This window comes from Vigna radiata, unplaced genomic scaffold (assembly GCF_000741045.1).
Source record: "Vigna radiata var. radiata cultivar VC1973A unplaced genomic scaffold, Vradiata_ver6 scaffold_372, whole genome shotgun sequence".
NCBI lineage: Eukaryota > Viridiplantae > Streptophyta > Magnoliopsida > Fabales > Fabaceae > Vigna > Vigna radiata.
The window spans coordinates 82,000-109,393 of record NW_014542542.1 but is presented as its reverse complement, the minus strand read 5'-3'; the positions used below and the strand labels follow the sequence as shown (position 1 = coordinate 109,393).

The window sequence follows — 27,394 nt, the reverse complement described above, 5'->3', positions numbered from 1 at the left end:
ATATGTAAGACTTGTTAAGCAAAGTTAACATCTTGTGTGGAGAAATAAAATAAAAGAGTTTCATAAAATAAATGAAACTTATACATGTAATACTTTTAAATATCAAAAGAACAAACTCGATACTTTTTTAAGACAAAAATATTCTAAGAGGACACATTTGATAGCTCAAAGTGAAAACTATCCTAATCATAGAAAAACATCATGCACAAAAAACACAACCAAAGGCTTGAGGAAAAATGGAAAAAATATGTTCAAAAATGGAATATAAACTTTATTATTCAAAGAAAAAAGTATTTTATTAATAAAATAATAAGCAATAAGAATGACATAGATTGATATCAATCAATAAGGTTTGAATAGTTTCAACTAAGTTTTTATTAGGAAGTAGACTGATGTGAAATGTCATGTGAATTAATATAGGTAGTCTGATATAAAATATCATGCTATACCATTTTGTTGAAATGCATTAGGATAGGTGGAATGATGAAAAGTATAATATGAAATTTAAAAAGTAGAAAAGGTAGAAGAAAAATATTTTTTTGATATTTTCATTTTTTAAGGTCCTAATCACTTGGCCAAATTGGTTTAGACTCAAAGATATTCAAAAGTTTAGACCTATCTTTCAATAAGTAAATCAAGTTCAACAAAGAAAATGTTCATCAATGAAATCTACAAAATATGAAAAATATGACTTGACTTGGAATTCAAATGTTCGAATAAATTATAGAAAAAATAGAGTTACATTTTGTTTTATTTCTTTTTGGAAAAGAACACGAAATATGTTTTCCTAATTGATACAAATTAAGGCTTAAAGATTGTTAAGCTTAGGAATCACCTTTTATAATTTTGATAAAGGTGGATGACCTAAGCCATCTTTTAAAAGCTAAGGAGATAAGGATGTTAAACAAGACATTGATGTTTTAGTACCAAGATACTAGAATCCTCTAAATTCATGTTTTTCAGCAATAAATCAACCTATACCATGCTCTTGTGTAACAAAATAATTAGCATAAAAGATTATGAAACAATTCAAATATTTGGTTAATTGAGTTAAGGAAACAATATTAAAAGGACAATTAGGGATAAAGATCATGCTTTATGTTTAAGAAGGGAGAAATGGAGATTCAACCAATACCCTATGAAGTAACTTTAAATCCATTGACTAACGTAATAACATGAGTAATTTTAGGAAGAAATATAGAAGAAAATAATGAAGCATTACTAGAAGTATGATTAGGAGCATCTAAATCAATTAGCCATAAAATTTGACCTTGCACGATTTGAGAAACACAAGTTTTTAACATAGTAGAATGGGTGAAAGATTATACTTGGTGACCAAACTTTAACTAGAGATACTCTTAATATTCTTCGTAAGAGAAATTTGGCTCAACAACTTTAGATTTAGAAAATTGGTTCTTTTACTAGGAAAGTGATGTAAAGAGTAACAACTTCTTAGAGTACGACTTATTATTCTACGTATATTTTACAATATGTAGCAATTAATTTCTAGTAATACTCACTTTGCATAGTAAAAATTGATTGATTAAGAACTTAATATAATCTTAGTTTAGAAACAAACCAATATAAAATCATGAATTGTAAGTATTTCTTTACTCTCAAACTCTACTATATTGCATTTTGCTGATTTATTATCCTACTTTAAAGAAGAAGGAAAGTACTTTGAACTAAAATTGAAAATATATCTTAATTATTCACTTAAAATTATGTTTGACTGTCTTAGATGTTGTTCTTATAAAAATATATTAAGAGTGAATTCTAATTGTATTAATACCTTTCAAAATATTGAATTTTTTTCATACACAATTAAATCACCGCTTGTATATTTTACTTTTTTTTACACAAATGTTCTCAATCTAACTGGATTTGCCACACATTGCTCATGGAGATTGAAACTTGTTACATTGACTAAGGTGCCTTTTAGTTCAGTTCAAGATTGGGATTTCCAAGAATACCATCATTAAGGAGGTGTTACTTTTATTGCACAACATAGGAACCATAGAAAGAATAGTACAAGGATATTGAGGTAAGCAAGAAGAAATTAGATTGGGCTGAAAACTACGAAGTTCATCCTAAATTATATCGAATTTTGTGAAGAAACCAATTACCAGAAATATCACCATGCTTGATGGACAAGACTGTTATAAATTGGAAATGCCTAGTAAATCTCCATATAATCTAACTCTAAATCTTTTCATTATACATCTAAAGGATGTTTTATTTTGTCGAAACTAAAATGGAATAAACAATCCAAGCTATGTATTGCATAGGAATGACAAAAGTGGATTATCGAGATAGATCCACCATCAACTAACACTAGTGCAAAAACGTTGATTAACGTCATCCCTTAGACGTTGACTAGGAGTAAGCTCAACATATAATGATGACCGGTGACATTTCCGTAAATAAGTTTGTCATATAAACGTCAGTTAGGAGGTGTCCCGACGTCTATACTCTTTTATATGTCGGGGCCTCCTCCAACTGACGTCTATATGTCTGACAGGTGGCTGAAAAGTCATTTCTTTTCAGACATATAGACGTTAGTGGGAGGGCCCCCCGACGTGTATATGGTGGAAATTAATGCTTTTCACCTACCTGTCAAACATATCGATGTCAGTTCGTATAGCCCCGACATCTATATGTCTGCTAGGTTGATGAATAGTCACTCTTTTATACCTTGTAGACATCGGATCCCGCCAAACTGATGTCTATATGGAGGACATTAATGACTATTCAGCTACCTCTCAGAGATATAGATGTCGTCTTGGAGATAACCGACGTCTATATGTCAGTCAGGCAGGTGAAAAATCATTCCTTTCCGTCATATAGACGTCGGGTTCCCCAACTCTGACGTCTATGATCGTATATAGACGTCAGTCACGCTAATAATCGACATCTATAAAGCCCCACAAATATTAATTTTTAAATCAGAAAGACGTCTTATTAGTTAGGTCCCCGACGTCTTGTGCATTATAGATGTCGGTTGCCCAAAGCAACCGACGTCTGATTTCTTGTTAAAACAACGATTGCGAAGCAGCAGTTTCGTGCACTTCATCGTCTTCTTGGCTTTTCTCTCCGCTCTAGTGAATTTACAAGTGCATTTAATCTCTCTTGATATGGTTAAACTTGCTTTTAATCCGATTAAAGTAATCTTTGATATATTATCTTTCATTTGAACCGATTAAAATGTGTTATCGTTGTGTTTTGGTGCGGTTTTTCTTGTGTCTTTGGGTAGCGTAGTGCACCTTCTCCCTTTGCTAGTTTCCTCATAAGAAAACGTTTTTTGGATTTCTTATGACATTCCAACCCGAACACGAACCTAGGTCATTGCATAGAGCCATTCCCACCGCCAATGAAAAAGAAAATGGTGAGAATACGGTGTCACCGTATGTGAGAATACGGTGTCACCGTATGTGAGAATACGGTGTCACCGTTTGTGAGAATACGGTGTCACCGTTTGTGAGAATACGGTGTCACCGTTTGTGAGAATACGATGTCACAGTATTCTCACCGTATTCTTTTTCATTGGCGGTCGGAGTGGACCTAGGCAACGACCTAGGTTCGTCTTAGGGTTGAAATGCCATAAGAAATTCAAAAGACGCAATTTTTCTTACGAGAAAACTAGCAAGGGAAGGAGGTGCTACTATGCTACCCAAAGACACGAGAAAACCACATCAAAGCACAACAATTCATAGAGGTCGGTTAATGTAATGACCGAGGTCTATAGTGCCCATAGACGTCAGTTAATGCAATGTCCGACGTTTATGGACTTTATAGACGTCGGGTAATGCAATGTTTGACAGCTTTATAGACGTCTGACGTGTCACTGAACTGACGTCTCGTGTGCCCTTAGACGTCCGTTAGTATAATGTCTGATGTCTTTATAGACGTCACGCTTTGGCCTAGCCGACGTCTATAGTGATGTCGCTCCTGTAGAAAGTCCGACGTCCCATTAACGTCACCCGTAAAGACGTCAGTTCGTTAGGTGACGTTAAAAGGCCAAAATAATTGACGTCTAAAACCCATTCTGCACTAGTGTAAAATTTAATGGATTTGATTGAAATTTTAATTAACCAATTTTATTTGATCTAACCTTTTTAGTTCGTCAAATTAGCAAACCAAAGGGAAGATGGAAAGAATTGATCTATTGACTCGTTGACCTTTTCTAAAATTAAAAATTAAATTAAAAATAATTTAAAAAGTTTACTTTTCTATATTAAATTATTTCAAGAATGCAAATATACAATAATATTATAATTTAAATAATTAAAACTGATAAGTTATATTTTAATTATAAATTTTAATAAAATAATTTACTATAAATATAATAATTATTTTAATTTATTAAATTAAAACGGTTGAATACAGTGTTATGTAGGAAATTAGTTTTCTTGTATTGATTATACATATACGATACTCTCTTCATAATAAAAGAAATACGCACTAAATCCAAAATATAAATAATGAATAATAACAAACTAGTTAAAGATAAAAGAGAAAGATAATATATCTAATATTATAACAAATTAGCCAAAAATAAAAGATAAAGATAATATATTTAATATTCCCCTTAAGTTGGTGTATATAAATACTACATACCAAGTTTGTTACTAATATAATGTATAAAAAAACTTAGTAAAAATATCTTTGCTGAACTCGACTGACACCAAATTGTTAATGATTTTCGAAAACGACATAAAAGACATAGACCAACAAATCTAGGAGGTTCTTCTATGTAATTTCTTCTTACAAATTGTTGTTGAGGAATACATTATAAAAGATGTCATTGTTGAAGAGTCATTACCGCTATAATAAACTAGTAAAAACCATATTTTCCATGAGAGAAAAATATATATGGATGGATCAAATGCAATGGTGACAGGGAGGTCAAAAGACATAGCAACAGAAGAAGCCATTGATGAACCAGAGAGATAGAAACCTTAAAAATCCAAGATTCCCAATCAAGGCACCTTCAAAGAAGAAAAAAGTGAGCTAACATATTGTATATACTAAAAATTATGTAGGAGATTAATTTTCCTTGTATCTAATCCTTGTATTGAATATAACATAGGATAAAAGACAAAGATAATATATTAAAAAAATTAATTAATCAATTAAAAATTTAAAAATATATGTATATGATAAGAAAAGAAAAAACAAGATTATATGCAAGAAGACAATAAAAATGTGAATGATAAAATATTTTGATATTATTGATTAATGACAACCTACTTACACAATTCTTTGATTATATGCAAGATGGAAAAGAACGTCTATAACATATTTATGATATTATGTTATCAATATTAACCAAGGGAAAACCAATTTTGTGTTTGGAGAACCATAGAAACCAGTGAAGTGAAGGTTGTAGTTAGCCTTATCGCCCTTCGCTCAAGCGAGTTTGTAGCTTACTACTGCTGTTGTTGAAGAGTTGATGTAGAGGAGTGACCTTGGTTTCGCCTATGGGTAGAACCATATATATACAGTTTTGTTCATACTCATCCCATTTATGTTAAATCAACTCTACTCTCTATGTTTACTTCTCCCCTCTCTTTGCGTTCCTTCTTTTTCCAATACCCCAAGTCTTCTTTTGCACGCAAATGCAAATTCTCACATCAAATTTTTCCCAAACCCTTTTACAAAGATTACAAGGTGATACTAAATCCGAAGCTACTTGGTTATCCTCACCGTTCTTGTGCTGAAAAGTTTGTTTTTTTCTCTTTTCTCTGTGCAGTTACTGTGTCAAAATGTGAGTTTTGTTGCTTTCAGCAACGCTGTATTAAGCTATAATCACAGCAGCAACGAAGGGGATGCAAATGGAATTGATTTCTTGCACCTCATGGAAGAACGTGGGGTTCGTGCGAATTGCCAGACCTATTTGTGGCTTTTAGACGGGTGTTTGAGTTCTGGGTCGTAAACTTATGGATGGAAGCTTCATGCTAAGATTCTGAAGTTGGGTTTTTGTGCAGAAGTGGTTTTGTGTGAACATCTTATGGACTTGTACATTGCCCTTGGTGATTTGGATGGCACAATCAAGACGTTTGATGAAATGCCTGTTAGATCCTTGTCTTATTGGAATAAGGTTCTGCATAGCTTTGTTGCTGGGAAGATGACGGATCGTGTTCTTTGTTTGTTTAGGCTAATGGTGAGGGAAAATGTGAAGCCTGATGAGAGAACTTATGCTGGGGTTTTAAGGGCTTGTGGAGGTGGTGATGTCCCTTTCTACTATGTGGAACAGATACATGCAATGACTATATCCCATGGTTATGAAAATAGTTTGTTGGTATCAAATTCTCTGATGGATTTATATTTCAAAAATGGGTTTTTGACAGTTTACAGAAGAGGGACAATGTTTCTTGGGTAGCTATGATATCTGGTTTATCGCAAAGTTGTGAAGAAGAGGTGATTCTTCAATTTTGTCAGATGCACAAACTGGGAGTTTATCCTACCCCTTACGTATTTTCAAGTGTTCTGAGCGCCTGTAATAAAATAAAGCTTATTTAAGCTTGGAGAGCAGCTCCATGGCCTTGTTCTCAAGCAGGGATTCTCTTCTGAAACTTATGTTTGCAATGCCCTTGTGACATTATATTCACGTTTGGGGAACTTCATATCTGCTGAGCAGGTTTTTAATGCAATGTCGCAGAGGGATGAAGTTTCATATAATTCACTCATTTCAGGTTTGGCTCAACAAGGATATAGTGACAGAGCTTTAGGTTTGTTTTAAAAAAATGCGTCTTGATTGCCTAAAGCCTGACTGTGTTACAATTGCAAGTCTTTTGAGTGTCTGTTCATCCGTCGGGGATCTTCTGGTAGGAAAGCAATTTCACTCGTATGCTATAAAGGTTGGGATGTCTTCAGATATTATCTTTGAAGGCTCACTGCTTGATCTTTATGTAAAGTGCTCGGAAGTAAAAACTGCCCATGAATTTTTCCTTTCAACTGAAACTGAAAACGTGGTGTTGTGGAATGTGATGCTCGTGGCTTATGGCCAGATAGACAATCTAAATGAATCATTTAAAATATTTACACAGATGCAGATGCAAGGTATTGTACCAAATGAATTCACCTATCCAAGTATTTTGAGAACTTGTACTTCTTTGAAGGATCTTGATTTAGGAGAACAAATTCATACTCAAGTCCTGAAAACTGGCTTTCAGTTTAATGTGTATGTCTCTAGGGTGCTTACCATTGAAGATGCTAAGAGACAATTTTTGAAATGCCTGAGAAAAATGAGGTTTCTTGGAATGCCATGCTTACTGGTTATTCTCAACATGGTCATGGATTTGAAGCATTAAGCCTTTTTGAGGATATGAAGCAGCTTGGTGTATTGCCAAATCATGTCACCTTCGTGGGAGTCTTATCAGCATGTAGCCATGTTGGTTTGGTTGATGAAGGAATTAGATATTTTCAATCAATGAGTGAAGTTCATGGTTTGGTGCCAAAACGTGAACATTATGCATGTGTTGTAGATCTTCTTGGGCGGTCTGGTCTTTTAAGCCGTGCAAGGAGATTTGTTGAGGAGATGCCAATTCAACCTGATGCAATGGTGTGGAGGACCCTTCTAAGTGCATGTATTCTTCATAAGAATATTGATATTGGAGAGTTTGCGGCAAGTCATCTTCTGGAACTAGAACCTGAAGATTTAGCAACCTATGTTTTGCTTTCAAATATGTATGCAGTGACTGGGAAATGGGGTTGTAGGGACCGGACACGGCAAATGATAAAAGATAGAGGTGTGAAAAAAGAGCCTGGTCGTAGCTGGATAGAGGTTAATAATTCAATTCATGCATTTTTTGCTGGTGACCAGAAGCACCCTCATGTTGATGAAATATATGAATATCTCAGCTATTTGAATAAAAAGGCAGATGAAAAGGGCTACATTCCACAGACCAATAGTCTTTTGAATGATGTAGAACGACGTAAGAAGGGCCCAACACAAATTATTCACAGTGAGAAACTGGCAATTGCTTTTGGTTTGCTTAGTTTGTCTAGCTCTAGTCCTATCCACGTTTTCAAAAACCTTCGTGTTTGTGGTGATTGCCATAATTGGATTAAGTCTCTAAGATTTCAGATCGAGTGATTGTGGTGAGAGATTCCTATCGCTTTCATCATTTTAAGGATGGTATTTGTTCGTGTAAAGACTACCGGTAAGATGGCAGAAGATTCACTAAATTGAAAGAATCCACTTAGACTTGCAGAAGGGAACATAATTTATGACAAGTGTTGCAGATTAGTTTTCATTGGTCACCTATGTCATTGGTAAGAACTCTAACATGAAATAATTGGATAGATTTTAGGACAAGAAAGTGACTTCATACTTTTAGAATAATGTTCTTCAATTTCTACACCTTTGATTCATCTGAATCAGGTTATTGAGTACCTTGGTAGACTATCTTATATTGAATCAACACTATCGTAGTTATCTTTTTCCAGTATGTAATGGAACCATGTTTCTGTATCCTCCTTTTTAGGTGAACAATATTATCTGCAATGAGCTTTCACTCACAATGCTTGAGCTTTCTCTTCCATGAAAATTAATATTCAAAATGGAGGATCATATGACATGATTGGAGGTATTGCAAATAATTCTTCTAGGACAAGTTAAATGAATAATCAGCATTTGATTTCTGTGAAAACAATTAACTGAATATTTCATTTTCACATAGAAGTGAAAGTGACCTTCAAGCATAGTGGGTAACCATTTAATTTTAGATTGGTATCCAGAAGGGGAAGCTAGTGGAAAAACTTGGTTAGATTTTAGAAATGAAAACTCGTTTGTTCTTTTCCTTGGGGTTATGTGCGTCATTGAGCCTCAGTCTGAAGTCCATTGACCATTTTACTGTCTGTTTACCAACAATCAACATAAAACAGTGTTAGGAATCAGTTTACTAATAAACGGAATAATAAAAAATATGAACTATGAAAAGTGGAGTGATGCAAATTCAATATTATTATCAACCAGAAAACTCCAAAGGTTCCAGGACCCTCTGCCCAGAGCCAAGCTCCTGAGAAGAATCGTAATAATTCTTCTCCTCCTAATCCACCGAAAACAAAACGTGACCCCCCTCACATCCTACACCTTAGAATATATAACAACCCATACTCTTTTTTCTCTCTCTTCTAACTATCACAATTCCCTCACAAAGTCACGTCACCCTTTTCTCTCCTCTTATAAACTCTGACCCACCTATTTTTATTATTTCCTCCTCCTTGGATCAAGGGTTCATTGATTTCCATAACACCTGGGTACGTATGAAACAACATAATCTTGCTCTTGTTTTCATGAAGATCAATTATGAAAACAAAAGATGTGCTCCCTCACATCCTACACCTCAGAATATATAACAACCCATACTCTTTTTTCTCTCTCTTCTAACTAACACAATTTCCTCACAAAGCCACATCACCCTTTTCTCCCCTCTTATAAACTCTGCCCCACCTATTTTTATTATTTCCTCCTCCTTGGATCAAGGGTTCATTGATTTCCATAACACCTGGGTACGTATAAAACAACATAATCTTGCTGTTGTTTTCATGAAGATCAATTATATATGCCAGAATATTAGCAGCTAGAAGACAAAGTTATTAATGGAGTTGGATTTAGATGGAGTTGTTGATGAAAAGAACTATTAAGTGGTTGGGTTTTTAAATGTTAGAGGACCAAAATGATAAAAATAAAGGGAAAGGACTACAACATTATTGTTGTGTAAAAAGTTATAAACAAGGAAACAACAAGAAAAAGCCAACCTAGAAAGCCAAGTTGAGAAGATGGAACAACTGCTATAACTTCAGGTTAAATTATTTAGTTCTTGCTGCTTTTATAACAATCTTATAATTAGATTCATATTTTGATACACTGCATTTTCTGAGATTTGTGTTGAGTTTTTAGTGCAATTTTTTTTTTTTTTTTGCAATGGCTTGTGACTTTGTCTGAAATTTTTTGCAGTTATCTAACGTGAATTTCTGATAGCATTTTCTTTAGTAGTATTCCAGGGCATGACAAACCAACATCGTATCATTAGACATTATGTAGTCATGTCCCTTTTGGGTTCATTTGAGGCTTTAAAATTTAAATTGTTTACGGGCTTGTGAGTTTGAGATGCCACACATTTTCCTTTGCTACAAAGGATTTAAAATAAGTATGGATTGGTCGGATTTAAGATGTATTTAACTGACTGGTAATCCATCCAATAACTTTTATTGTTTGCCTATTTTGTGTTTGATTGTATAAGCTGTAGAACTATCTTGTCTCTGAAATAAGAGGTTGAAAGTGGATTTTGTAGGGTACTATCTGTTAGGTTCCTGGTCTTGAAACCTAACTATCAACGCTCATAGTAAACCAAAAGAATAGAGAAAGAATGAATTTCTATTATTGACAGCAAAAGAATTCTCTTTACAAAAGAATGGTTGGGAGCATAACTTCCCTGGTTGGGACCCAAAAGTGCCTGTTTGTACAATCCAATAGTCAAAACTCCCCTTGACATCATAACAGAGTCCTATTTATACAATTCCTCTGCCTTCTATCCTAAACCCATTACTCATTATGTCCTATCACCCTATATCCTATCATTACACCCCGCTGTAGAATAACCTTGTCCTCAAGGTTGGAACCAAAAAGCTTGGTCTCTTGGCTCCTCTTCATCATCTTGTTATCATATGAAGGGAACCCACTGGCTACTACCCTCCAATTCAGGTCTGGAGGCTTGGGTGGTGGTAATTGCTCCTCCAATGACTTTCATTCTTCCTGGATTCTATTAGCTTCCAGCATTTTGGTCACCTTTTTTCCAGAATCGTAAGCCCTAAGAAAATGGTCTTCGATGTCTTTCAATGCTTTACGCCGCTCTCTCCCTTCTTCTGGTGTATCAAATACTGCAAATCCCCTTTTCTGTTCGCGGGCCCACCTCTTGACAGAATCCATTGTTCTCTCTAGGGCATTGATTCTTCCATCTACCCTTCCTTCCCTAGCCTTCATTCTTCCTTCAATCACGCTTGTCTCCCCATGATCCAGCACTCCTTTCCTAAGGATATCCAGTAGTCCTCTCTCGTTTGGATCCCTCAGTACTTGCCCGTTCAGTTCCAGCAGTACTCACCCGTTTGGTTCTGGCCATCCCCTCACGTTTGGCTCGGGCAGTCCTGTCCCATTAGGTTTCAGCCGTCCTTTCACGTTCGGATCCAGCAGTCCTCGAACGTTAGGTTCTAGCCTTTCTGATGGTGGACCATCCAAGCTTCATATTGGACCTCTAACAAGAGCCATGTCAAAGAAGATACAAGAAGAAGAGGGAGCACTCACTACTTTACTTCTATGGAGTATTTTCTATTAAACCTTTTCTTCTACAATAACTAAATATGTTTACTTGTTTTGTAGATCATCAAAAGGAAGAATAAGGCATCACTCACGGCTAGGACTTGCTAAACACATTTTGCACATGGAAAATACCAAGCTAGCCACATTTATGCCATTTTCCACGTGCAACAAAGGAGCTGGCCGAAACTCACATGTGGAGCACCATTTCCTTACATTTTTCACGTGTTTTACAATGTATAGCACATGTTCAATTGATAGCTTATCTAGCACACTTCACGTGTAACAAGAGTAGCTTCCCATGCACATTTCAGAACCTCTCTTCATCTATAAAAGAGAGGATTCAATCCTTTGTAAAGCAACTTGAATTTGAGTAATGAAATGCTGTTGAAATCTCTGCTCAACTCTCAAGTTCACCTTTGTGCTTTGTTATCTTGCACTTCCTCTAGCTCCTTTCCCCTTAGGAAAGTTCTCTGAGTTAGAATTCACCAATACACCATCACCAACCTCTCACGGACCTTCATCAAACACCTTGAATACACTTCATCCATCATCATTGCTTCATTCAGCCGCTGCCAATTCTGCTTCCGTGAAGTTTCTCCTATCATGAATTCAATGGAGGCTTCTATCACTTTCTCTCACGTTCGGTTCCGGTTGTCCTCTTACATTTGGCTCGAGCAGTCCTCTATTGTTAGGTTCCTGTCGTCCTCTATCGTTTAGATCCAATAGTACTTTACCGTTCGGTTCCTACAGTCCTCTCAGGTTCGCATCCTGTAGTCCTAGCCCATTCTGTTTTGGCCGTCCTCTCACGTTTGGCTCGGGCAGTCCTCTCCTGTTAGGTTTCGACTGTCCTTTCACGTTCAAATCCATCGGTCCTCGACCGTTCGGTTCCGGGAGTTCTCTCACGTCCGGTTCTGGTAGTCCTCTCACGTTCGGCTCAAGCAGTCCTCTTTTGTTTAGTTCCTACCATCGTCTCACGTTCAGATCCAGCAGTCCTCTACCGTTCAGTTCCTCCAGTCCTCTCAGGTTCGCATCTTGTACTCCTAGCCCGTTTGATTCCTTCAATTCTCTCATGTTCGATGCTGGGACGTATTCTTCCGCAGTTTCTGACTACTTACTGGCCGCCACCCTTTCAAAGATGGTACCCCCGTTCCATTCTCCAAATCGCACCACCACTGCCCCCTTCAAACCTTCCCAAGAATGATTCTTGGCTTTCTCCTTCCAGGCTCTGAACTAGTAGCCAACGCTATCCTCCACACTGATGTCTGCTAGGCGCACCTTTTCCTCCTCTGTAACACTTTGCCATTCGAAGAACTTCTCTACCTTAGAAATCCACCCCAATGGATCAAACCCTTTAAAAGTGGGTAGTTCTACCCAATTAGGTTGGGCGTCTCCTCGGTCTTCTTCCAATTCCTCCTCCGCTCTCTCTTCTCCTTCTCCGATTCTCGTTAAAAGAAAGTTGATCTTCATCTACAACACCTGGACTGCCTTCTGATCCTTTTTCCATGTTTTGCGCCATTCCTCCAAGAACTCGCGTGAGTTCTCTAATTTCCTGTCGCAATTTCTTGCATATTTCTTCTCTATTTTGCTAGCCCTTTTTTCTTGTTTGCTGATCCTCCTTTCCCAGGAATTGTCTCTTCCTTCCATGCTGCCACCTTTTCTTGATCACTTCTTGATCCCTTCTTGACGTCTATCCGGTAGCGCTCCCTTGATGATCCGGCAGGTCGGACAAAATTGTTAGGTTCTTGGGCTTGAAACCTAACTATCAACGCTCACAGTAAACCAAAAGAATAGAGAAAGAATGAATTTCTATTATTGACAACAAAAGAATTCTCTTTACAAAGAATGGTTGGGAGCATAACCTCCCTGACTGGGAGCATAACCTCCCTTACAGGACCCACCCAAAAGTGCCTGTCTGTACAATCCAATATTCAAAACTCCCCCCTGACAACATAATTGTTACGTATTCGAGTAAGAGACGAAACGAAATCACCCTCTCAAACACTCAAAACAAGCGAAAGAATAACGAAAGAATGGAACTGAACGAATGAATATCTTTTATTGATGGTAATATCTGAATAAACAAAAGTAAACAATAATTGGGAGCATAACCTCCATCAATTATTTCAGAGCATAACCTCCCTGACAAGACAATAATGTTTGTCACAAAACTCAATAATCAAAAGCATACCCTTAACCCTAGACTCTAACTTATTTATACTAATTATTTCTCATCCATTTCTTACTAAATATTTCCCTAGAATATATCTGCATTTAATATAAATATCCCTATTTTAATATAAATATCTCCCCGTATATTATCTTAGCATATATCCTTAATTATAAATATCTTATATTGAATATTTTCCTAAAATATATATTTATTTACTCTAATTAACTTATACTATATTTATTTACTCTAATTAACTTTTACTGAATATCCTCCCACCTTATACCCTAACAATAACAAGTCGTATTTATACAATTTCTTTGCCTTCTGTCCTAAACCCATTACCCATTATGTCCTATCACCTTATATCTTATCACTATCCCAATGCAGTAGGGGCAATTGTAAACTTCTATAATTTTTTATTTGCAATGTTTAAGTTTACTCCCACTGATAATTGGGAAGGCTCTAATAAGGTTTACATTGGACCATGTCATTATTGTCTTGTAAATTTTGTATGGTGACATTGTTGCTGAGGTTTCTATGTTCTTATAGCATGATATTTTTGGCTTGGCCTTGCTTTATTGCTTCTACAAATTCTGCTATTTGATAATACTTTAAACATGTAAAAATACTGAGGTATGTAGTGCTTGGTTAATACTTGATTCAAGTTGATAAAGAACTCAGAATGCTGAGTATTTTCAGCTATATGGCTGAATCTACCTTATATTTGCAATTCTAAACTATAATCATATTTTTTAGGGCCTTTTTTAATTTAATATATCAGTAAAACATCTTTAATGCATACTTGCTTAAAGTTCCTCAAATTATGCCTTTGTTTGTGCCTTCAAGTATTTCTGTCATGCTGAACTCTTTTGAAGTGATTTTTGGCTAGATTCTTTGATAAGAAACTATTTTCTGTTTAGATTTGAAGTTGTAAGACAATTTGGCGATAACTTTTAGGATAACTTGTTATTTTGATTCTCAACTGTTTCTAGATTCTGCAATGGTTTTATTATAATACCTTATCCTCTTCTGTTAATTTTATAATTGCATGAGGAGTTTATTTGTATAATTTGGGCTTATGGTTATGCCATTAATTATGTGGTTAAGGCTATAATTCTCCAATTATTATTTTAAGAAGAATTTATTTCATTTGCTGAAGTCCATATAACTTGTAAGACACTTTTAAGCAAGCTTTTAACATGTTAAGTCCCTTCTGCTACTGGTTTTGAGACATCCAAGATAATTTGTTACTAAATTGTCTACACCTAGATATCGTATGCCTCAACATGCGTTCATTATTATTTATTTGCATTCTATTGGCTTAGCCCTTTGGGATCATTCATGACTAATGTATTGTTATTATATTCATGTTATATTCCTGGATATATCTTCTTCTGTTTCAATATTGTGGTTCCAAAGTTAAGGTCAACATGTTCTAAAATTTATCTTGATCTCAAATGTTTTTAACCTAGCACAAGCACCATATAGCTCTGTCTCTATGCTTCAGGACTTTCAATTATTTTCTTCGATGCTTATTTGGTATTTGACATTTGAATGAATGGACTTGTTGAAAGGATTAATGACAAAATAGGTCATGGAAGACAGAATGGTACCATGTTGAGAAGGAATGTAATGAACTTCGTGTTGTATACACATGGATATTCTTATTTATAATGAAGAAAATATACAATAATAAGAAACAACAATATCTAACAACGTGAAGTATTATTTGAAAGATATTTCCTTAAATTAGATCATATCTCTCTATTTAATGTAATCAAATCACATCTCTAATAGGACGAAAATGTTTGCCATGGTTCTGCAGGTTGGAACAGTACTCTACAGCAAAATTTTCTGAAACTTTTGAAAACTTTGGCTGAGAATGTTGTGCTAAACGCAATGGAGATCAAATATTCTCTGTATGCAGAATATGCATCTGGAAATGCCAAAGTTAGTTGATTTGAGGTATTTCTAAGGATGTTTCAGCCTTGTGCATTGGCGATCTCCATGCCACGAAGTAAACTACATTATATTTTGTATATTTATAATAAACATTGTCCAATAAAATATTTGTAGACATTAATTGTAGGCTATTGTGATTGATGGAGCTTTAGCATTCTTTCAATTTCTATGATTTGAAACAATAACAGAATCAGATTTATGTTTATATCACCTGAAAGACTAGTTTCACTTTATTGTCTTTTTTCTGTTCAGGCTCTCTCTTATATATGTTGCGGATGCTGCATGCACTGTACTACGGGTGGACCAGGTAATCAACTAATAATAATCATGTTGGTAGTCAATTCCAGATTCTACCATTTTATACAATTTTTTAGTGATTAATAAATATATTTACTAAGTAATATACAACTAAAAATGTGGTTAAGCTATAATAATGATGTGGACTTTTGCCTCTTTCTTTGGCTTATTTAATTTTTTATTTTGGAGAAGAAACACTGGAAAATGCAACAAGGTCTGAAAGAACACTTACAAAGCAAACAGAGTAAAAGGGACCAATCAATAAAATGAAAGTATCTCTCACAAGTTTAAATCAATCTATGCACCTCAACATCTTTATCTTTATAAGCTCTCCTCCATTAACTTTCCCATAAATTGAGGTGCATAGTGTGATATTATGAGAAATTGGAGGTGTCAAATATGTGTTTTTAACATGGTTGTTTCCATTTATCATTCTTTAACTTTCTAAGTGTAAATTCATGGGAGATGATTTTTTACTATATTTTTCTTCAGATTGATATTGCTAAAGCGATTCAAGGAGAGGGGAGCGGATGAAGATTAAAATTAAAATTGATTTTCTATAGGTTACTACATTTTGTTCCCTCATGGTTTCTTCATGTACCTTCATGGGGTGTTAGAAAGTCCAAATTGCCTATATGTTAGATTTTCGGCTCGTGTAGAAATGTATTTTTGGAAATACTTTAGATTACATAATTCAAAAATATATTATGAATTACATAGTAATATATTTTCAAATTTTTAAATTATGTAATTTTGGAATATATTTTTGGATTACTGATAATCCCTAGTCGTGTAGAGTTTTTTCAAAAAAATAAAAAATGTAATATAGGGGTTAAATTGGGTGGAATCCTAACAAAACATTTGAAGAAGCTCATTTGTATAATATTTTTTCTTACACAATAGGATTGGGCGAATTTGGTTTAATGCAACAAAAAGTTGGAACTAAAGTAACAAAGTAACAGAAAATGTAAAGACGAGATTGGAAATGTAAAAATTAGACAACTGAAATTATAGAGACAAGATTATCTAAAGAACATACGATTAAAAATATAAAGGCCTGTAAAAATTAGACAACTGAAATTATAGAGACAAGATTATCTAAAAAGCATATGATTAAAAATATAAAGGCGATGATGTAAGAATAAACTTTCAAAAATATGAATTAAGCCCTAAAGTTGAACTAAGGAAAACAATTAAGAACTAGGGTAAAAAAAATAACAAACTATACGGAAAACAATAAACAATTGAATGTAAGAATAGAATTAAAGAAATAGAATTAAAGAAAACAATTAAGAATTAGAATAAAAAACAGAACAAAAACTACATTTTGTGAGAAGTGGTGTAAGATTTAATTTATATGACAGATTAAAAAAAATTATTTCAAAATTCACTCTCGTTTACCTCCAAATTCACTCAAATAAACAACAAAGAAAAATTACCCTCAAATCTACTCAATCACTCTTCCCCAATCACCTCCTGTCACCCTCACGTGAACACAGCCTGAGAGTAGTACAGTAATCAGAAAAATTGTAAAAGAAGGAAAAATCAACTACAAATACATGAATAGAAACTAAAATAAAACAATAATAGAACTGGTAAATGGAATTGTAATGGACATGCATTAAAAGCTAAAAGAATAAATCTAGAAATTCAAACTACATACAGAAACCGTAAAGTCTCTTTCAATCTTGAATGCTGTGAATCCAAAATTTGAATTCAAAAGAATACAATTCTTAATAAAGAATTGAAAACTTTAAAAGATTCAAGATAGAAAATAATTTGACTCATAAGAAAAAAAACCACGAAAATTGTGTATTTTATTTAATAATAAAGAGATATAACAATTGAAATATATAATTTTTTAAAATAATATAAAAACAGAATATAAATATAAAAATAGAATACAAATATATAAATAAATAGACTAAAAATAAATTAAATTCAATATTGATTAACAGTAATCAATTAATTGTTTGATTTTTAATATTTCAAGAACTTAATTTGATAGAATGTTATTTAAAACTCAATATACGGTCTAAAAATAGAAAACAAAAAACAATTTTACCAAAGTGTCTAATCAATGAAATTAAAGCATGAATAAAATTCAACCAATGAAACATATTGCAATATGCAAAAGTTGAGAGTAAAACAACTGTGAATTGTAAATCAAGAATAGAGAATAAAAATTGAAAACCCATTTGAAAGCGAAAATACAGAAGTGAGAAGTGAAAGAAGATAAACCAAAAAACAAGAAAACTCTGAAATTTGCGATAAGAGAAAAGAAGATCTCCAATAGCCAAAATCTCAAAAATAAAATTTGTTACAACTCAAAACTGAAATGTGTAATTCTGTCTCTAACTATTCGTATCTCCCTCTTATTTTTTTTTCTGACTAACTCAAGTTTATAAATATAAAACAAAGAAAAATTAATGGGCCCGAAGTTGAATCATATTTGGTTTTCTTACAAAAGTAAAAAAAAAAAAAACATAATTTCTAACGAGTCTTGCATTCCCTATAACCAAATTAAAGTCCTAGAAATTAGGAATCCAATGAAAGAAAATAAGCTTAAAGGAATTATATAGAAAAATATATGATTGACAAAAGAATAGACAGGTTATGATTGACAACTTACAAAAGTGCAATATAAAAATACAATACATAATTAGTATTTGGAAAAACTCCTATTTATTTCAAAAAATTACAAATACATGTTAAAAACTAGAAATAAGATAACAATAAACTACTGTAAATACGTACAAAATATGAAATTTTAAATATGTAACTCTAATTTTTTTTTTTTTTTGAATTACACTATTTTGAATATACAATCCAGAATGTATATCTGAATTGTGTAATTAAAAATATATTTTATATTCTACAATCTAACGAATACATTTTTGGATTACTTAATTTAAAATATATCTTTATATGATATAATTTAAAAATATATTAAAAATTATACAATCTAAAATATACTTTCAAATATATATTTTTATTATACAAATTAAAAACATATTATGTATATAAATGTTTTAAATTATCATCTTTAAATTTGGAAATATATGTTGGAATATATTTACAAATTATACAATTAAATATAATTAGTTTAGTTCTGAGTTGCATATTTAAAATATAATTTTAATTATATAATCCGAAATATTTTCAATGGATGATTTTAATTTTTCTCAAACACCAGTGGAAATGTAGGAAGAATGTATGAAATTGCTAAAAGAAATAACAGTTATATATGTAACATCACAATGTTATACCAAAGTTGTTTGTAACTCTTACAATTTTTTCCACGATTGAGAAAAAAAAATTTAAAAGCGCAAGTTAAGCCCTAGTTACTTGCTCTTTAATTTAATTTTAAAAAACATCATTTTTCTCTTCAATTAAGTTATACAAAATAATTAATTAATTATTTCTCAAAAGAAAATGTTATTGAAAATATCTATTTGGGTTGATAATGATCGGCCTTATTCCACATTTTCATTTATAATAAAAAATTACTTACATTCTTTTTTTTTTTTGGTACAAATTCCTTTTATCATTTGATATATTGAAATATTTTAAAGTATGAGTACTTTTATATAAAAAATTAATTATTAATTCAAAATTCAAAATTCATGACAATTAATAATTTTAATTATCAATTCATGATAGTCAATAACTTTTAAAATTATGAGATGAATGAAAATTTTAAAATTCAACAAAATATCACAACATGACATAAAATCGTTATTTTATTGAATAAAAAGAAATCACACAAACAACAAAATTTTACTAGGACAAAAACTATGCCAAGAGAAATAACGCAATAGTGTTTGATAAAAATAAATATTAAAATCATGTTTGACGAATATAAATATCACTCCAATCAACACAGTTAGTTGAGAAACTATGATGCTTAAAATGAGTTTAATTTTTTTTTTCTTAATGAAACAAACAAAAAAATGCCCAAGTCTTTTAGAAAGGGACAAATACTACTAAAATATCTTGAAATATCTAAGAGACTACAACAAAGGCGATAAAATTTATGACCTTATCTACTTGTAAACCAAATTTTAGCTGTGCCAAGAAGAATAAGAAAATGTTGTGTTCTTGGTCCTCAATGCCAATAGCAGCATGAACATGATGGCTTTTAGTTCACTTTTTTGCTCCACTCGTTTCATTCCCACACCCTTTCTTAGTACAGCCACATACCTTCTTTCTCCACAACACAATTGTGCCAGTTTCATTCCCCAGAAGAAGCAGTGTAAGAGAGAGTTCCCTCTCCCTGCAGTGGCTTCAGTCCCTCACGAACCCATCAACTTTGAGTACCTGCAAGAGGAATTCAGTGGGCATGGAGTCACCTTTGAAGAAGCTTGTGGCAGTTGTGTTGTCAAGATGGAGCTGAGAAATGGAAGCACTGTGACCATGATGTTGCCAAGTGGATTGATAACCTCGTACAAGGCCCTCATGTGGCATGGGGGCAAGGTGGAGTTGCTCCACACTTCTGTGTCAGAGGGAGAGAATGGTGATCCTTTAATTCAAGGAGGGGTGTCTTTAAACTTCAATTTTCAAACTGATCATGATGGTGAACTCTCTTGGTCTCCAACAAATTGGGTTCTCCATAAGATTCATGGCAAACCACGGGAATCCATTCAGGTCTGTTTTCTTATGAGTAACTCAGTAGTAGACTGTGTAAGAGATATCTATATTCTGAATCAATTAGAGATAATCTAAATAGAAAAAAATATGTTTTTAGTCTTCAAAATTCATCTTACTCAAATTTTCATTTAGTTTGTTCTCAAAACTTAAAAATAAATTAATATTTTTAACCAATTGCGTTATTTTTTTTTTTAATGTGTTAAACATATTTTAGGATGAATTTGAATTGTTCAACGAGTTTTTGATATGTTTCAAAGTTAGTTTAAAATATTATTTAACAAATAAAAATAAATAAATGTTGTTAGCTTTAAAAAATTATATTTATTCAATTTTAAATTTTGAAAATCAAAATTTAAAATATAGAGAAATTTTAATTTTATATTGAAATTTAAGAATTGAAAATATATTTAACTTTTTGTAAATATGACTTGCAAAGTGATTATTATAAAAGTAAAATGATTCAACTTATGAGAATGTATGATTGAGATGGTATGATAATATTTACACTATCAGTGTATTTGATGAAATTTGTATTTTGTTCCATTCATTGTTTGTACCTTTATTCCCTCCTAGAAACTTCCTTTTGGATTATCAAACGAGCTATAGCTGGCTTGTTTTAGAAAAATTAGTCTTGGAGCTTAGTTAATGCCAGATGATCAAGCTTCCATGCGTTGCAAATAGATACTTATGCTCATTTTCTCTCATAATTCCAATTCATTTATCCTCAAAAAATGTGTATGTTTTAGTAGGTACTCTCATAATTATTCCAATTCATTTATCCTGAAAAAATGTGTATGTTTTAGTAGGTACTCTCATAATTATGTACATTAGTAGCGCCTTTCTGTTCTTACATTTTCTTTGTAATAATAACTATGTACTTAAGACATCTTGAGGATATCTCATGCAGGTAGAATTAGCAACCAGAACACCAGATGGCAAGATTGGATTAAAATACATAGTGACTTTGGAAAAAGATACCTTAAACTCACAGCTTAAAATCTCAAACAGAAGGTCTTTACCCCTTCTGGTGACAGGGTCAATACTGAATCACTTGACACTAAGCTCACCAGAAGCAACTTATGCAATAGGGTTAGAAGGATCAAGTTACTGTAGCATACCCTTGTTTGAATCTGAGTTTATGTTGAGTCCTAAAGATTCAAGCCAAGGAGAAGGCTTTGGAAAAGTATTTCCTCAATGGAGTACAAAAAGTCAGAACAATGGATTAGAAGGTAGCCAGGTAAATAATGAAGAAATAGACAACTACAAGCAGTTAAGTGAGGAACTAAGTCTTCTGTACACAGAAGCCCCGCGAAGTTTCACCGTGATTGACAGGGTACGCAATCATCATTCACAACATGTGGAATAAATATTGATAAGTATACTTACACTTAAACACTTCTCACATATCTTCATTCATTCCATTAGATAACACCCTGTTAATTGTTGAGATTGTGCATGTACCTCACATATCAATCATAGCTCCATTTCTTCATTCATTTTCTTGGTAAAATTCAGTAACAGATTATCACATTAAATGTAAGCACATGGAGCTAACACTTTTGTTATCAAGTGTTATATAGGTAAACTGCATTGTTGTTTCATTTTAATTAGGATTAAAAATGCTTTTTAATCCCCAACTAATACGTGAAATTGGAATTCGATTATTTCTTTTAAATTTAGATATACTTTAATCTCTAAATTTTAAAAATAAATAGATATAATCTTTTTAATTCTGAAAGATTAATTTTGCAAGTTTGTTAAAGAGTATTCTAAATTAACATTTGAATTAAAATATGTTATAAAATGGTATAAAGAACTAAAAAGTCGTTCTAAAATGTATTTGATACATAAAGAACAATTTGGAGATCAAAATTTTAGACAGGAACCGATTTCAATTTGAATTCCAAATTTAAAGACTAAAATTATATTCGACCCTTTTGATTATTCAGAGTATCTCATCCAAAATCATTGGTTTCATCAGGGTAGAAGAAACTCAGTGTCGGTTGGAAGAAGCGGATTTGATGAAATGTATCTATTCAGTCCTGGCTCACGCGTTGAAATTTACAGTAAATATTCCTACATATGTGTAGGCCAAGCTTCCATCCTCAAACCAATAATTATAAGTCCTCAAGATGTTTGGAGAGGTGAGCAGTTTATATATAATCCAAATCTTGATGCGTAAATTTGCTTTTGCTATGAATAGAAAGACACATAAGCATTATTTATTTTTTGGCAGTGCAAATTGATGATTATAATAGACTGACAACATTATAAACAGCAACACTAATATATTATTTTCCATATGCAAAATGCCCTGAAGTTTTGTACAATTTCTAATGATAAATTTGTTCTATATTCCTNATCTCTTCATAAGTTAATCAACTTAAAATAATTCTAGAGATAAAATTAATCACCCAATATAAAGATAAAATGCAGATAATCCTATCGTATGTTTACAAAGCTCGGAACATGTGATATATATATATATATATATATATATATATATATATATATATATATATATATATATATATATATATATATATATATTTATTTATTTATTTATTGTCTTTTGGATACAAATTATGAGGGGTGTATGCTTTTATGCATATGCTAATACATAATTTTTATTCATATATGAAACGTGATGCAAATGTATTGGCATGACTAATTACTTTTGCGTCTTGTCTTTTAATATAACTTCTGATTATCTTATTCAAAAAAGAAATTAACCACCAAATATGTCTAGAAGCTATCTTTCTCATGCAAACAGAAAACCCCCAACAAGTGCATAACTTCAGATATTAAACAAAAATGAAAAGAAATATATCCATGTCTAGTCTACATATACCATCATTTATATTAATTTTGGATGAATCAAATTATCCACTCAATTCCAAATACAGCATTTGAGCTTTCAGTCCAGGTATAATTCAGCCAAAAGTTTGGGACTATACGAGAAAAAAATAAAAGCACATTAGGTGTGGTGTGCCCAATTTTACAGATCTTCTATTTCTACACTGAGATTTCCAATTTTATCAGTTTGTAGACACTAGAGCACATTATGTCGGGACAAGAAAATGGTCTTCATCCTGACTGTTGATCCAGAGTAAAGGAGTTGCTATTGCAAGAAGGGCAAAAGAAATGCCATAAACTAATTTATGCTTAGTTTTTTGAAATGGCTTTTCCACTAGCACTGTTTCAATACCATTTCCCCTATCAGGGCCAACCTCGGAAGTCCTCCTCTGCATATCAGAGTTAACAAGATTGTCATCAGTTGATGAGACTGACTCCGGTCCACCTTGAGACTGATCATCACAGTATAAGCCTCCATTCTCTTCAGAATCACACTTGACGAGATCTGCAATACCTTTTTGATCATATTCTGAAAAAGATGTTGGACTCCACGTAATATTGTCTGATGATAGACTCTTGATCCTTCTATTCTGTTTCTCAGAGCAATCTGAAATCTCATCATTTGGGTCTTGAAGAGAGTGAATGAGCTTTCTAGGAGTCACAAAAATTTTGAAGTTATCCTGCGTGAGAGATTTCTGAGTACAGAAACTAGGACACTCTGTTAGCTCTTCGGAACAAAAAGAACTGTTATTGTAATGACAAACATACCAGTATAGGAAATCATTGAAATTTCAATTAACAAATGTGTTTTGTCTATACTGCCATAAAATTGGCAGCTTTAATAGCCTGTTAAAAAATATGTTTACATAAAGATTGAACTGGCATGGAAAGAAAAAAAGCTTAAGCTAAGTAATGAAAAATTATAAAGTCTGACACCAAATAAAAAATAAAACTGATTTTATTATTTCAAATCATAAAAAATACATTCTCATAATCATAAAAAATACATTCTCATATTTCAAGGAATAATTACTAACAAAATATCTTCGTTGGGTCATGGTTTCTTCATTAAGATTATTTTAAAAAGATATGTTAACAAATATTTGTAGAAAGCAATCTAATACTTGAAACATTTAACTAGTGGACAGCTAATAGAATACTCTAATGTGGCAAAGTACAGTATAGACACTAAAAGGGATATGAGAATATTAGAAAAAGCTCCATAAACTATAAAGCAATTGGGAATTGATGAATGTGGCAAAGTACAGTACAGACAGTAAAAGGGATTTGAGAATATAAAAGCTCCATAAACTATAAGAATTGGTTGTGCAATATGACATTCAACCATTTCAAGTTAACAAAGCAAGGGAAGGAAAGAAACATTTTGGAAATGGGTACTGGTAAATGTTAAATTGTGAGTGAGGGCTGTGAGGGGTATCCCTACATCATAGTCAATTTTATTACCAGAATTTTAATAACATCTAATTAATATATGATAAACTTACTCGAGGACTTTTGCTAGCAGTTCTAGACGCTCCACGCCAAAGACTTTTGTGCGTGAAAACAGTAAACTCTCCTGTTAAATCTCGCTCTCCATTAGAAAATTCATGATCCATAGTGTGATCCATAGTGTGCTCCAAAGAGGCATTTCCATGCCCTGACTTTGAGAACAAATCATCCTTGAGAGACACATCAACCTCTCCATTTTCAAGACTCCAAAGCTTCCTATTCACACTCCTTCTCTCGTAGAAGTTTTGAGAAGGCAGACTAGTTAAAATAGGAGACCCAACAGGGGATGCAAATCTATTGAAGAAGTCCAAGGTACTGGTACGTGACTCAGGGGAAATAGACGATGGAGAACAGTCTCCACCAGAAAAACTTTCTCCCTCCATAAAGTCTTTCCTACTGAAATTTGAACCCGTCACAGAAGCAGGAGTCTTCACACCTCTTGATTTTTTATCAGTCAAAATCACCTTAGCTGTTTGCAAAGCCTCAAATGCAGCTCCTTTGACGTATGCCATTTTGTCTGATTGAGCCAGCTCCATCACCTCAATTATCTGTTCAACCTCCGAAAATATGCTCCTGCGATCTAGACATTTCATCAAAAAGTTCACCATTTGAATGGCTACAAACCGCTTCTGAGAATTTCCCGGCTCACTGCCAGCATTTAGTATTCGCAATCCAGATTGTATGAGCAATCTAGCATAGGCTTCAACAATCAAAGCATTACGCTTCGCCAGGGTCATAATAAGACCCATGTGTGAATTGGTTTGAGTAGACTTTCCCTCCAATGCCGCAGCAACATTCTGGCAAACCTTATTAACCATCTCATCTGAGGCGAAACGCCAATTATCTGAATCCACAAGAGCCTTCAAGCAAAGGGCTGCACCACATGCCAAACTCTCTTGAGAATTTGAGAGAGAATCTGAAAGGGGCTTACAAAGAGAGTGAATTATTTGCCTCTTCTTCTCTTCTGGTGTTGTGGGGTCAATTCCATACCTTGCTATGGCTGGAACAACTTTTGAGCACGCCTGCTGAAGAGGAAAAGAGCCTACACTTGAAGTTAAGGTCTGAATTATGGATTGCATAATAATGTCTATCATGGGAACAATCTTGACTCCATGAACCCGAGCAAGAACCTCGTAAAGTGAAATTGTGAATTCTCCAGACAAAGAACCAGTTTCCTTGGTCTCGGAAACTTGAGCAAGAAAGATAGGAATTGTCTTCATATCCAGATCTTTCACATACGACTTCAATGCTCTCATTGCAGATTTGCGACTATCTGCATCTTTGTCAAGATTTTGGATCTCTCTTTGGAGCATTGGATTCCAACTCCTTCCCATTATGGAGCCAAAACAAAGGAAACAATTCCATAAGCAACAAATAACAAGACTACAGACAATTACAAAACCACAATGAGCAAAAACATAAAAATATGCATCTCATTTTGGATATCCCTACAACAGAAAACACACCCCCACCTCAATTCACTACAACAATAATTTAAGTCAAAGTTCACGGATTTTCAAGAAAAAAAAAAGAATAAAGGATTAATCTTACAATTGGGACAGTCACAATTCAAAGCGAATGATAAACTAAACAATTTGAATTAATGTCTCACAGCACAAAAATGATAAATCTTGCAAACAAGACAATGAAACGACTTAGAAAAAGAATGAAAACCCCCAGTGACTGCAAACTCAATTACTCTCTCTTTGTGATCTTGAATCTATACTGATCAAACAAAAAAAAACACAATCTTTCTTCTAAGATGCCAACAGTAAATAGGAGCAAAAGAAAGGCAGATTCCAGCTTCCAAGTGTAATAAATCAACCAGCACTGAACCAAAAGAAAATTGCAATATTCAATTTAAAAAGCACCTGTCGTATAATTGAGTGCAAGAGAGTGCACTTGAGAGTGCTGAGGAGCAAGAGAGATAATGGTAACAGAGCGGTAGAAACAACGTTTCACAATGAAAGGGCTTCTTCACTCAAATTCAAATTGAGCTTGTTTTTACGTATTGTATAATGATGACAGCTGTTCCTTGCTTTGTTTTATTTTTCCATTTCTGGCTTATAACGTTCTTGGAAGGTGTGAATTATTCATTCATTTGAATAGTTACGTTTTCAAAAACATTTCAAAAATTCCACCGCCGTCCCTCCATTCCTGGTCCTACAACGAATTAAAACTCTTTCCGGACAAAAATACCTTCCAACACTTCTTTATTTAATAAAATTATATTCACACCTTCTTTAGGATTTTTTGGATTACACCTAGTATATTTATTTGACTATCCCTACATTATATTTCTTCATTATTTAAATAATGTTACATAAACATATGCTACCTTTTTATTTATTTAGTAATATTACTTCATGTAAAAAATATTATAAATATAAAAATTAAGAAGTTTTACCTGTAATAAAAATAAGTTCCGCATTATCACTATGACTTTGTTCATTTGGAGATGATTTGGAAAAGAGTAAGCAGATGAATTGAAGAGGATTTGAGGATAAATTTTTTAGTTGTTTATTGAAGTGGATTTGGAAGTAAGTGACATTGGATTTGAAAGCAAAATTTGTGAGAATTGACGTAAGATTTGATTGATGTGCAGATAAAAAAAAATTGTTTAATTG

General features: G+C 33.2%; 2 protein-coding genes and 1 pseudogene across 4 annotated transcripts; 2 read left to right on the top strand and 1 right to left on the bottom strand.

The window, feature by feature from the left end:
- The first annotated feature begins 5,323 nt into the window (after nucleotides 1-5,323).
- LOC106780167 lies at nucleotides 5,324-8,476 on the top strand (annotated as a pseudogene).
- Nucleotides 8,477-19,776: 11,300 nt separating this feature from the next.
- LOC106780172 (protein NDH-DEPENDENT CYCLIC ELECTRON FLOW 5) lies at nucleotides 19,777-23,554 on the top strand. Of its 2 annotated transcripts, XM_022776888.1 has the most exons (4): nucleotides 19,777-20,399; nucleotides 21,310-21,735; nucleotides 22,384-22,546; nucleotides 23,445-23,554. In XM_022776888.1, the coding sequence occupies exons 1-4, from the start codon at nucleotides 19,878-19,880 to the stop codon at nucleotides 23,456-23,458; spliced, it is 1,125 nt and encodes a 374-aa protein (XP_022632609.1). In that variant the 5' UTR covers nucleotides 19,777-19,877; the 3' UTR covers nucleotides 23,459-23,554. The 2 variants fall into 2 exon arrangements, with proteins under 2 accessions (XP_022632609.1, XP_014523910.1); XM_014668424.2 differs by lacking the exon at nucleotides 23,445-23,554 and having other exon boundaries at nucleotides 22,384-22,862.
- LOC106780174 (protein SINE1) lies at nucleotides 23,218-26,928 on the bottom strand. 2 transcript variants are annotated; one of them, XM_014668430.2, is made up of 3 exons: nucleotides 26,639-26,928; nucleotides 24,764-26,093; nucleotides 23,218-23,953 (listed from the first exon to the last, which is right to left on the bottom strand). In XM_014668430.2, the coding sequence occupies exons 2-3, from the start codon at nucleotides 26,078-26,080 to the stop codon at nucleotides 23,465-23,467; spliced, it is 1,806 nt and encodes a 601-aa protein (XP_014523916.1). In that variant the 5' UTR covers nucleotides 26,081-26,093; nucleotides 26,639-26,928; the 3' UTR covers nucleotides 23,218-23,464. The 2 variants fall into 2 exon arrangements, with proteins under 2 accessions (XP_014523916.1, XP_014523914.1); XM_014668428.2 differs by lacking the exon at nucleotides 26,639-26,928 and having other exon boundaries at nucleotides 24,764-26,632.
- Nucleotides 26,929-27,394: the final 466 nt, after the last annotated feature.